This window comes from Schistocerca gregaria, chromosome 2, assembly GCF_023897955.1.
Source record: "Schistocerca gregaria isolate iqSchGreg1 chromosome 2, iqSchGreg1.2, whole genome shotgun sequence".
NCBI lineage: Eukaryota > Metazoa > Arthropoda > Insecta > Orthoptera > Acrididae > Schistocerca > Schistocerca gregaria.
In genome coordinates this window covers 444,665,393-444,679,088 of record NC_064921.1, presented here as the reverse complement: position 1 = coordinate 444,679,088, position 13,696 = coordinate 444,665,393, and the positions used below count along the sequence as shown (strand labels likewise).

Below are 13,696 nucleotides of genomic sequence, written 5' to 3'. Positions count from 1 at the left end.
GGCACATGCTTTGATACCGTAGGTCAGTATTAGTAAGGAGTTGCTGTTAGACATTACTAATTGTGCTTTTTCTGAAATCTTGTGATCCCATAAAAGGGTCCTCACTTGTTGATAGAATGCAGCTCCATTTTGATGTCTATTGGTGATCTTGTGTTTTATCAAATTTTCCCTGGACAATATATGAGGTTGGTTTGAAAAGCTCTCAGAGCAGAATACAAAAAGAGTACTTACATCACTGAACCTTTTTTTATTTTTAAATTTAATGTCCTCGTAGATTAATGCACTTGGTCCAATGATGTTCCAGTGCCTTGATCCCATCCTGAAAATGTGTTTCCTCCAGGCCTGCAAAATAGTTATCAACTCCAGCTATCAATTCTTCGTTTGAAGTGAATCTTCATCCATCAAAAAAACTTTCAGTTTTGAGAAGAGATGGAAGTCTGACAGAGCCATATCAGGTGAATAAGGCCAGTGTGGCAACAATCCATACCTTATTTTGAGTAATTTTGCCATGGCGACAGCACATGTTTTTAATCCAGCATCAAGAGTCATGGCACCCATCTTGAAGTTAGTATTTTTGATTTCTAATTCTTCAGTTAAAATGTGATATACCCTTTCAGATGATATCTGGAAAGCATTAGCAATTTCACACACTTTCAATTGGCAATCCTCCATGACCATTTTGTGTACTTTTGCAGTGATTTCTGGCCGACCACTATGTGGATCATCATCAAAGCTCTCCCAACCAAATTTAAATTCATTTGTCCACTTGGAAACAGTTGAATATGAAGGAGCATAGTCCCCCAGTGTATCCTGGAAATTGGCATGAATGCCCTTTGCTTTCATACCTTTCTTTACAAAGTACTTAATCACTGCTCGAATCTCAATTTTTTCCATCTTCGCAAATCACTAAGCAGGTACAGTAACAATGTCATGTCACTACCTCAGCTCTCTGCCAAGATCACTGGTATGGTATGTGTTTACAGGCAATAGCCCAATGAAAATCATGTGAACAACTCGTTGCACTAGTGCTGACGTCTCATGGTGATTCCGAAAACTTTTCAAACCTCCCTCGTACTCCTGAGGGATGGAAAACTGTCTACAGACTCCAGCTGGTAATTTCCTAGTTTCATATTGTACGAAGCATAAAAATCACCACATTACAAGTTGAGATTATGAAAGTTCAAGCAGTCTGAGAAACATACCAGTTGGATGTTAATAACTCAAAAGACTTACTTAGGTGTCTAGGTTAGAAGTGGTTTTAGTTTAGTAAAGAAATATTTTTGTTACCAACATAAAGCCTTTACTCAAATTTTGTATATTCCTATCCTGTATAAACGGCCACTATGGTTCAGTAGGCAACACTGTCACATTAAGAGAGCCATTATCCACTTTCAGCAAGAGTTATTCAACTTATTCTACTTCTCAGCCACGCAAAATGCCATCTTTGATGGCTAATTTCAACTAATGGTACAGTATATCTGCACGCTGAATTACTGAATGTTCTCTAATGTAAAAAGTAATGAATTTTAAAAAAAAACCTGGTATGATTGGAGACATCCAAACCACTTTGTTCTGAGTAATTTTGTTGCTTGTTGAATAATAGTACTTTCAATCACAATGATGGCATTACACGATCTTCTCAAAGATTCGGTATACTTGCTGAGTCTTGTCGTCCTTTCTGGATGTAAAGCACAGAAATCTGCCCAGAACTATTATCTTCCTCTCTCCTAACAAGAAAAAACTGATTTTAACACATTGGTGCCCTACCTATTATCTTAGGGTTTCATTTTTGCACCAGATGATATTTGAAAACCTGAGCACTTAAAAGTGAAAGATAGGGTAAAATAAGACAGAGATTAGAGTCAAAACAGCATACAAGAGTTAATAAGAGCAGAAAGCTAAGCACATTACACGTGGTAGAGATAGGGGAGAAGGAGGAGAGGTCTGGAATAGACAGGTCAGAAAATATAAGATAGAGAAAACTATATGAGAGTGAAGAAAGGAATGATTACTGAGAATAAATGCCGAGACCTAAGAAATTAATGTAAATTAGACCAGGTCGGTGTTGAGAACCAAGGACATGTTGTAACATCCATTCTACCCTGCTAAGTTCTCAGAAGCTGGTGTCAGGGGGAAGAATCCAGAGGACAAGTGTGCTGAAACAGGTACTGATGTCATGAGTGTTGTGTTCTAGAGCATGCTCTGCAACAGGGTAATGTGTGTTTCCAGTATGCACCCTCTGTCTACGGTCATTCATCCCAACTGATAACTTGATGGTAGTCATACCAATGTAGAACGTCGAACAGTTTTTACACAACAGCTGCTACACAGCATGTGTTGTTTCACAGGTGGCTCTCTTTTTGACAGTATATGCTTTACCTGTTACAGGGCCGGTATAGTTGATGGCAAGAGGATGCATGGGGCAAATCTTACAGTGGGGATGGTCACAGCAGTAGGAGCCACTGGATAGGGAAACAGATGCAGAATGAGCACAGGTTCTGACAAGAATATCACAGAGATTCAGGATAGGGGATGAAAAGCTATTCTGGGTATGGTGGGCAATATTTCAGACAGAATGGATCTCATTTCAGGGCATGATTTTAGGAAGTCATAGCCATAATGAAGTAATTAATTAATACAATCAAGACCAGGATAGTATTGAGTGGCAAGAGGTGTACTCACAATTTGTTTTATAATGGATCAGCAGTACCAGGACTGGATGTGATAGCCCTGTAAATCTGCTTCTGAACTAGACTGGTGAGTATGTTGGTGTATTTCTGCAAAGAGTTGGCGTATGAACAAATACTTCATCCTAAAATGTGAAGTCCATATGGTAGGGGACATCTGACATGGAAAGGATGGCAACTGTCAACATTTAAGTACGGTTGTTTGTTAGTCGGTTTAATGTGAACAGAAATTTGTAGCTGGCCCTTTGAGGGACAGACATACATATAGATAAGGGGCACAACCATGGAAGCCAGTATGGCTCCTTCCTTTGCCAACCTTTTCATTGGTTGCTTTGGAGGGGGATTTTTTGGGATTCACTAGCCTTAAGCCCCTGGTTTAGATGCATGGATGAAACCTTTCCTATTTGGATCCATAGTGAGACTGATTTGTTAAAAAATTTCCAGTCTCTAAAAACATTCTCTCAACTAAATCTCACATAGTTCTATTTTGAATTCATGCCACTTTCCTTGAAGTTGATCTCATCCTCACCAAGGGTCAACTGACACTTCTGTTCACATTAAACCTCCTAACCAATAACAGTACTTAGATGCTGACAGTTGCCATTCTTTTCTTGTCAAACATTCCATCTCATACAGCCTAGGCATTTGAGGAAAAAGTATTTGTTCATATGCTGATTCTTTATAGCAATACATTACAACTATCATTTCAGCCTTTACTGGATATAGTTACCCCACCAGCGTAGTTCAAATGAAAATTTCCTTGACCACCACACCCAGTCCTAGCACTGCTAATTCTTGAAAAAACAAGTTAAGAGTACAGTTCTTCTCACTCAACAGTTTACTGATCTTGAATGTATTAATCAACTACTTCATCAATTCTATGACTTTCTAATATCATGTCCTGAAATGAGATCTATTTCGTCTGAAATTTTGCCTACTACACCCAGAATACATTTTCATTGCTCTACCAATCCCTTCAATATCCTTTTCAGACCCTAAGCTCCTTGTGCACCCATTTCACTATCCTATGGCTCCTACATCTGCGACCATTCCCTCCTATTAGTTTTAAAGTATGCTCTATGAACCCTCCTACCACCACCTATACCAGCCCTGCAGCAGGAAAAACATTTACTATCAAAGGGAGAGCCACCTGTGAAAAGATGTCACATACCAGCTGTAATTTAAAAACTGTGCAGCCTTTTACACTAGTATGACTGTAACCAAGTTATCAGTTAGGATACGCAGGCATAAGCAGAGAGAGTATTTGCAAAGTATGCTCTACAATGTGATGGTAGTAACTTTGGTGCGTGTTTCACCACACATGCCATCTGGATTCTTCCCCCTGACACCAGCTACTCAGAGCTCCACAAATGGGAACTGGCATTACATGTCCACCTGGCCTTATTTACATTAATTTTGTAGGTGTCAGCATTTCTTCTCAGTAACTATTCCTCTTATATTTTCTGATCTGTCTATTTTGGCCCTCCCCTCCTTCTCCCATTTCTACCACATATAACGTACTTAGCTTTCTTCTCTTATTAACTCTTGCACTTTGTCTTGTCAGTAATCTCTGTCTTGATTTTACTCTATCTTCCACTTTTAAGCTCTCAGGCTTTCAAATGCCATCTGGAGCAGTCTCCAAAAATTACCTTTCTCTCTCTTTCTGTCTGGTAAGTCTCTCCTGTCATGGGGTTATTGGAGCTTTCCCATAGCTCTTCCCACTTCCTAAACCTCACCAGTCTTTTTTCTTCAACCCTCTTCCTTCCCTTTCAGTCCTTCTGCCAGAAGAAGGAGCAACTGGCTCCTAAAGCTTGCACATTTCTACTTAACTTTTATATATGTTTTCTCCTGCTGCCCTTTGGTGAGTAGATTTTTTATCCACCCCATTATGTTATATGCTATATTAATATGGTTATGTAAATTTTATGCTAGCAGTAGAGTGAAACATCAAATAATTGACATAACTAAGGAACCAATGGCTTTTTTTTTTTTTTTAAAAGAAGTGGTTTCCATTATAATTTAACTATGTACAACTTATTCAGTGAAGCACAAACAGTTTACAGTGTGTGGTGTACAGATTCAGTATTGGCAGTTTGCCATATTCTCTTTTGTTTCAAATCACTGGAGATTCTTCTTTCTAGTGTAATCTACCAAAAATGATGACTGAATAAATAAATGACTGAAAAAGCAGCGGCCATTTTCAAAATAATAGCTTTCCCTCTAATAGTATTATATTCAATAAAGATGGTATAAGTCCAAGCAGAATATTGCAGTTATTGATGCTCAATTGTTAAGATGTTTAAAGAACTGATTTTTGGCAACTACTTATCTTTCTTAATGAGTACTTAGATTTGTTCACATTCCTGAAGCTTCATTTTCATTGTGGGATATGGAACATCTTGCACAAATATTTGACTGGATGAGCATTATTCAATTTATTTCACATATTTTACTGATGACTAGGACAGTTATTTTCACTTTCTTATCTAATTCTTTTAATGACCTTATATAAAGTATTGTATTATTGGAGGTACAGTTGCAAGCAGACATAAAATCTAAAATTTCAAGGAAGCCTGAATGATCACTTGTCACTGAATTGTGCATGACAGTGAGCTATGTTTTTAAGAAGACTGAATAAATAATAATCTATAATATCATAATGTAAGTAGAGGTAAAAATAAAAAAAATATAATGTTACTTACCTACAAATTTATTGTCAGGAAGTGATTCTTGCTTTCTTCGAAAGTACAGAAATATTCCAATGCCAGCAACTATGACTGTTACCAAAGATGTTATTACTGGAATGATGACACCAAGGTCATTATAAAAATGGTTGTACTTGTAGCCTGAATGAATTATTAAGTCTGGCTCCACAATGGCTGCAACAAAATACAGTCGCAAGAGTAATGAGAATCATAAATAATGGAGAAGGGGAGAAATCACATCATAGATCACACTAACATTCCCAAGAGTAGCTTAAGTCTTGACTGTTTAAAAACACATGATCTTCCTTCAGGAACTGAAAATTTGAACAGAAAAAGGAGGAGTTAAGGCATGTGAAACAGAATGGATCACACAGAACCTCTTATCAAAATAAATGTCATCAGTAAGTAGACTGATGAATACTTTTCTTTCACTATATTTTGTTTTGCATTAGGAATGAATATTCAGAATTATTCCCTCATTTTGTTCCTGCATTGGTACCCTGTACATAGGACATCTTAACACTTTCAGAAAACTAAAATCAAACATTTTTTGGAAATGAAAAGTCTAAATTATGTACACTCATAAGAAACTGTATTAGAAGAGTTACTGTGTTCAATAAAGAGTGTTCCTGTCACCACGATGACTAGAGTGGGTGGCATATCACATGGCTGGAATGTGCTCATACTGTGTATTGGCCATAAGTGTGACAGTCAAGTGCATGGAACATAAAATGCATATCAGTACATGTTATCATCACCAGATCATTTATCATCACCAGATCATTGGTGGTTGATGTATGGGTCATGCAGGCAATGAGCTTTTCATTTGATTCTGTGCTGCAAGTATTCTGTGCTTACTTTGATATGCAATAATCAATTAAAAATGTTATGTTTGTTTCTCTGACATTTATAAACAACGTTATACTATCACATTTGTATTTGTTACACTTTTCAATTGCTTATACTGTGCTGACATCTGGGACTTATGCAGTGAAATCACTTTCATTTTGAAATGTGTGTATCATGTTTTGTACACACTTCGTGAATAAGACATTGTAATTTTCTTACAGTCAGAATCATGCTGTTTCACTGTGGTTCCTTTATCATGTCATGGGCCCAATAATCAGAGAGTGACAAGTTTTCTGTGATGTAAATGAAATGTAACATCAGGTACAGTATCAAAAACGTGTGAGAAAGGAGTTTTGAGGTTTTTCCCACTATGTCCAAGTGAAAATGTAGCCTTAAAATAATGAAAAATGAAATAACAAGAATTACAAAGCTCAAAATCATCAAGAACTAGCCGTCCTGGAAATTTCAAGTGTGTACGACCTAAAGTGCCATGGATATCTTCGGATTTCATTACTGGCCAAAAAATGAAACTAAGGTATAATGACGACATCAAAGCTACAGCAGTACAGGAATATGAAAAGGATCTTACAGAGAGGAAAAAGATGGGCAATGTAGCTCAGAAAATGATCAGAACATCAGCTGCAGAGAAGTCACTGCTACACATGATTAACTGTGAATCTTGAGCTGTCATATGAACCAGACTACTTTCAGTTTGCATAAATTTGCTCCAGTAGCAATAGTACAACTTAAAAAGGATGGTTCAAGTGACATGGCTACAATAATTTACACCTGGAAGACCTGGTACATAGCTTGTGGGATAAAGGTGAAAACATTTTGAACTCTATGGTAATCACAAAGCTATTATTGGCATTACCAACAAACAATAAATATTTTCTGAATGCATGAGAATTAACACATCCTGATCAAAAAAATTAGCAAATTGGACCTCAAGATTGTTGATAGAAGAAAAAATGTCTAAATCACAAGGAAGATATGAAGGGGAAGGCACTCCTGGTAGGTAAACAACAGAGAAATGACAATTTTAAGAATAAACTTCATCTAGAAGATAAAAATTTGAGAAAACCAAGTGAATGCTTCAAATGTAATAAACGTAGTCATCAGGTGAAAGATTGCAGAAAAGTTTGCTTGAAATATAATAAACCTATTCATTATGTAGATGAGTGCAGAAATCAAGATGGGATGTCCTGATATGCAAAACTTTTTTCATCAGTACCGTATGTCACCCAGGTGATGTCACACTTGTTACAGCCACGCCACGACCCTTGTCAAGTCATCATGATGCCATCACACAGACAACAGCCATGCCTTGCTCTGGGGCATGCCTGCCACATGACATCACTCTATAGCTAGGCACACTGCATCTACTTGCAACCATGCAGGGTTTTCACACCTCGTGACCACAGCATATCAATATGACAAGCCTGACCACAACTATGACCTACATACCATGGTAACACAAGGAGTATCTACAACAGTGGCTGCATAGGGTAACCTGCGCTGATGCGCCATCTGTCACAATTGCCACCAACCGGGACCTGTCTACTGCACTGTGTTCCTCTGTACCTAGCTACGACCAGTGTCATAGTGGGTTACTGAGGAACAATGCCAACTCATCAGCGGTGACACCCATGCCACGTTCAGGAAATTCCCCATCCCAAAAGGGACATTCCAACATGTTCACATAGACCTGGTGGGGCTGCTCCCAGATTCAAACGCATACAAGTACATCTTGTCAGCCATCGACAGGACAACTTGATGGGTGGAGGCCATATCTCTGACTGATTTCTCAGCCCACACCATAAACCAAGCTTTCATCACACTATGTATTGCACGCTTCAGCTGTCCAGAGTCCCTGACAACTAACCAAGGCTTGCAGTTTGAGTTGGCCCTGTTCTCTGAGATCTGCTGCCTCTGTGAGTGCCACAGGTTCCACACGACAGCCTACCGTCCGTGATCTAATGGCCTTGTGGAATAATGGCACCACACACTCAAGACAGCACTAGTGTGCCACAACCAGGAGTGGATGGAGGTGCTCCCTTGGGTGCTGCTGGGCATACGAGCTGCCTACAAAGAGATCTGGATGCCTCACTGGGAGAGGTGCTCTGGGGGAACTAATCACTCTCCCAGCAGAGTTCGTATCACAAACCACCGATCCCATGGGTGTCAACCTGCCAGACCTAGCAAAGCGTGTCAAGGACCCCTTCCACCACATCCACATCCCACCCCAATCCCACCACCCCAAACTAACCATATCTGTGCACAAGGACCTAAAATCGTATACACATGTCATGCTTAGGATTGACACTGTCAAACCTGTCCTCCAGCCTGCATAAAGTGGTGCTTACAAGGTGTTGAAATGAGGACCAAACGCATTTAATATGTTGCAAGCTGGAAAAATGACAACAGTGTCACTGAATTGCCTAAAACAGGCATAGGCATTACTAGACACACTCGGTGTTTACCCTCCACTGGCTCCAACTCCAGGCCCCTCAAGCCATATTACAGTCGTCCTAGATCTGCAAGACTACCTCCCAAAAGACATTTCTGTAACACTGCAGGACTCACTGCTTGTGGTTAGGGACAAATTTGACAATAGGCAGTCAAGCTGCGGCATAGTCCCAACATCATTAGAGCACTCCACACCCCTTCCACCTACAATCATCACAGCAGATCTGAAATCCACTCTTCCTTTGGATGGCTACCTACTCATGTTGGTCCCAGACCACTTCATAACTACGGCTGACACCCTGCACATGACCACCGTGGACCAATCACTGGATGACACACCACCAGCCACCAACACCTCAATGGACACTGCCACTGCCCCATTGGCACTGCACTGACATCACGGGCCAGCCATCCATTACAGGTGCCCAGGCACTGGGCAGACTAAAATATGTCAGCCCTCACCATTGCGAGCAGGACATCATATCACAATGTACACCAATTACTGTGCTCTGGCCTTGTGTGTGTGTGTGTGTGTGTGTGTGTGTGTGTGTGTGTGTGTGTGTAAGGGGGGGGGGGGTTGTCTCTGGGGACGTAGTAGAGCCACTACCCCTACACCCCTCCCCCCTCAATAATATTGCTGCCCTACTGCAGCTAGAACAACTGTATCTTTGCCAGATAAGTTCTCTGTAGTACATGCTCTATGCTAAATGCATTGTGTATAAGCTGTGAGAATAAAAGTATGCATAGTAAGAGACAGGAGTGTGAGGGATCATTTATCATCACAATTACCATGCCTGCTCCTGACTACCACAAACTGTTACCAATGGAGATCTACAAGACTAAGCCCACCAAATTGCAGTTGAGATGCACATTGCTGATTTCAAGCTCTCTTTGACCTGTCGGAGCAGATTCAAGAAATCATACAGCATACAGTATAGGAAATCACAAGACAACACAGTTTACTGCAAATAAAGGTGTAGAGGAGATGCCATTAATTCATGGCTGACATGAAGAAGAAGCTTACTTCTGACCCCACACCTTCTGTCTTATGCCCATCAATCATGTTTTGTGAAAGAATTGAGAGGAAACCACACTTTATCATTTCACGATGTAAAAGGGCAGACTGTTGTGCAACTGATTAATGCTATGACACATTCGTATACAACAATGACAGTGATAAGTATGAGTGGATCACTGTTTCTGCAGCTTTATATCTGTCTTCAGGGATTTCAAGGCATTTAGGACTAAAACTAAAAAGGACTGTTTAATGGCAAAAATCTTATAATTGACCTATCAGAATCTGGAAAAATAGCAAAGAATGGTTTTTAACATTTCATTCAAAATGATTTCCAACCTGTTGCAGAAATTAATTCATTCCTTTTGTTGCACTCTTGGTCTGGACATAATGATAAGTCTTTTTTCCAGAAGGACAACAAAAAGACTGTTGACTTTTCAGATTCCATACAGAACAACCAATGTGACTCTTAATAAATAATTTTTTTTGACTGTGGGAAATATTTTTAAGTAAACTGTCAGAGAGTATAATTTCTGTAACTATGTGTCATTTGAGGTTATTAGGTCTTCAATTGCAGTCTTTTGTTCATTATTAGTTTGAATTAGCACATTTTACAAATTGCTTTAAGTTCATCTGGTATACAGCACAAAAAGCAGAGCAATGGCCAGAACCATTTCTTACTACACTGTAATTCTGCATAAATAAAACCAGTAATTACTTTGACATGCCTGAAGGTATTGATTTTCACTCAGCAGGTCTGCCTGGTGTAAAGAAAAGGTTTGTTTTCATCATGACACTTAACTTTCTTGTGACAACAATGGGGAATAAACAAGGAATTCATTGTTACTGAAATATACATTATCAAAAATTAACATAAGAACTGTGCCAAATGAATTGTTATAAAATGATGTACGAGTAAGAAATATTTCATTTAAATAAATTAAAGGCATGATTTATGGAAGTCATCTGCAATGTACCATCAAACACTCCCTTGATTTATTTTCCTCTGCTAGTCACCTTTGTAAGAATTACATATACAACACATAAAATCTTAATCATATGTGTCATTTTTTGTATCATTTAGTGCTTCAAATTTGCGTGTGTCACTCCAGATATTTGTACTAGCAGTACAATGCTCTCTTGTCATGGCTGATCACATGCTAGGCAGGAATGGCTGTGCAAATTGCTGTCATAAGTTGTTCTTCATGTGATAAAAATGAGTGATTTCAACAATTTTAAAAAAATACTTGTGGTATATCTTAACAGTTAAAATTTTGATAGTGCATTTCTTTCATTCTTTTCTTCCTGCATAAAAAATTTCAGGGTGGGTTTTGACATGTCAGATTGGACCATTCCCCTGTCAGTTCAAAAATTAGCTGTCAAGATGTTGGAAGCTCACTCTAACAATGGCAACTAGAACTGACATTACTTTTGCAATGCACAGTGCCAGTCATCACGATGAAAACTGAGGAAAGTTGCATCACAATGCTGTGAAAATAATCTTAATGCTCCTAACAGGGACAATCTCTTATGGCTAATACTATTCACATAATGTTTGTCTGGTTTTAGAGGCAGAGACTACACAGAAGGTGTTCTCATTCAAAAATTCGTCTTGTTACAACGGAATGCAGAGGCCACATGATGATAGCCATGGTTATAGAAAATGTCACATACAAGTTCCAGTAGATCTAGGCACACCACTGTCACATGTTAAAAAGTAATAAAACACTGGAAGTCAGTAAGATGGTTGCTTGATCATGGAACTAAAAAGATGAGCCAGGCACTAAAACACACATTAAAACCTCTGTTCAATTAAACTGGGCAAGAGACCTGATGTCACACAAAATGCCAATAACTGTCATGCAACTGTTTCAACATCATCTAAATAGGAGGGTAAGTCCCTTGGTAGATTAAAGGTTTCCTTCTCTATCAGCATGTAACACACAAGATGGTAAAACATGGTCCACCGTGATTATGACACTGCAAACACTATATTATGATGGGTCTTCTCGCTGCAAGAAAAATGCATGCATAAGTGGGCAGTGGCTGATATGAAAGCAAGTGAGAATCACTTCACCCCTTCATGGTGTTCTAAAGGATGTGTCCTATGCGTGAATAGTCATTATGACCACCTGGCATCTTGTTGTTACCCACATCAACACACTGCCATTCCCACTCAGCCAACACTTGCTTTGTCACCCATGACATAACAGCCTGTATGAGGACAAGAAGTTGAAGTGTGATGTTTTCCTGTAAGGCTGCTTTCATTGCTCTGTCAGCTTACTCACTCCCCTCAGTTCCCATTCATCTAGGAGCCCATCTGTAGTCCACATCTTTCTTCTACTTGTGTAGGAGGCTAATAGTGTGCTGGGCCACCTGAGCTAGCATATCTGCTGGGAAAACTTGCTGAATAGCCTGCAGAGCACTGAGACAGCCTGTGCCGACAAGAAATTTCCCTCCACCAAGAAGCACATTTGCTCCAGTGCCTTCTTGATCAATCACAGCTGTTCACAGTACAATGAAAAGTGGCATGGTGGGTGGAGTTTAATGACAAAATATGAGAAGATAGCACAACACCCAACATTGTCCCCATGCTTCGATCCATCAGTAAAATCTGGCATGTGTTCTGGATACTCTGATAAAATGCTGTTAAAAACTGATTTTAGAACTAGAGATGAAATGGTAAACTTGTACTCCATCATGACCATGTTAAGAATGGGCCTATCAGTCGTCAAGGGGGGAGGGGATAGGAGGGGGTTGCTCCCTATTTAAGAATTGGTATGTCTGGTACACCAAGTTACTCAAGATATTTCTTTGCACAGATGATAAAAGGAGTAGTAGTCCGGTGAGTGGTAAACCTGTATTTTTTTGGTTGTTCAACTTCAACCCGACAACAGGATGGTTGGAGATGGACTGCACTTTGTATACATGTTGCACCAGGAGGAATTCTCATAGGATGATAAGAGGTGGCTCACAAGCCTTTGCACAGCAGTTAGTAATGGGCAATGGGATGGGAGAGTCCACAGCAGGCATTGGTTTTTCATCTGCTCATGGGTTTTTCTGATGCAACTAGTGAAGGCAACACTCCTGTAGGGCTATGGAGATAACCTGTCCTTCTCTAGCTTTAGAAGTGATATCAGAATCATCTCCTGCTATGAATCCAGATAATGTCCTTCAGCCCATATTTTATTGAAAAGGCATAGGAGGATTTCTATTGTCTCCATTCTCAGATATCATAATGTGTCATATTGAATCCTATCGGTCCTGGAGCAGTGTCAAGTGCAGTGGTTAGTATTGACTGTAGTTCTCACATAGAAAAATGGCAGTTATCTGGCTCCAAGTTGCCAAATGAAAAGCATAGTCACTGTTTCTCCATGTGTTCCCTGTGTTGGTAAACTTGAGGCTTGGTGTAATAGGTGAAAGCCAAATCACAAACACTTTTTGCCAACATCTGCACTATTTCCTTAGGTGTTGATTGGAGGACAGTATTGTTTAATATGGCAGATATTGGGCCTGGATCTTTATTCCTTGATATCTTCTGAATTGACTCTCATAGCTTCATTACTGGTGTGGGATGATTAAAGGACACTGGGCATTAAAAATTCTCTCCACACACACTGTTTGCTTTCTTTGATGATTCGCTTAGCTTCTGCCCTCACCTGCCAAAAGACTGCAAGATTCTCTCCACCTGGTCTGTTCCTAAACCAAAATAATGCACCACGCCTGTCCACAATTGCTAAACAACATTCCTGGTTCCACCAAGGGATTGTATTCCTGTAGGATGGTCCCGGGAGGTGCTCAGCATTGCAATAAGGCCAGTTGATTGTATACTGGCCAGTTCACCTTGCAGAACAGACACTTAAGTTGCCTCCAGACAGGTGTTGTAATCACAGCTAGGTGAAGCCACATGGGGAAGAGGGCACTAGCCACTTCCACAAACCGATCTCTGTAAGGGCAGGAGAGCATAGGGA

At 39.7% G+C, this 13,696-nt stretch overlaps 1 protein-coding gene across 1 annotated transcript in view; it reads right to left on the bottom strand.

The window, feature by feature from the left end:
- LOC126335832 (Down syndrome cell adhesion molecule-like protein Dscam2) overlaps window positions 1-13,696 on the bottom strand; it is a 313,257-nt gene that overhangs the window by 52,017 nt on the left and 247,544 nt on the right. Inside the window, exon 22 of the mRNA XM_049999299.1 lies at window positions 5,390-5,566. Within this exon, the coding sequence (XP_049855256.1) occupies window positions 5,390-5,566 (177 nt within the window). The remainder of the gene's footprint in view (window positions 1-5,389; window positions 5,567-13,696) is intronic.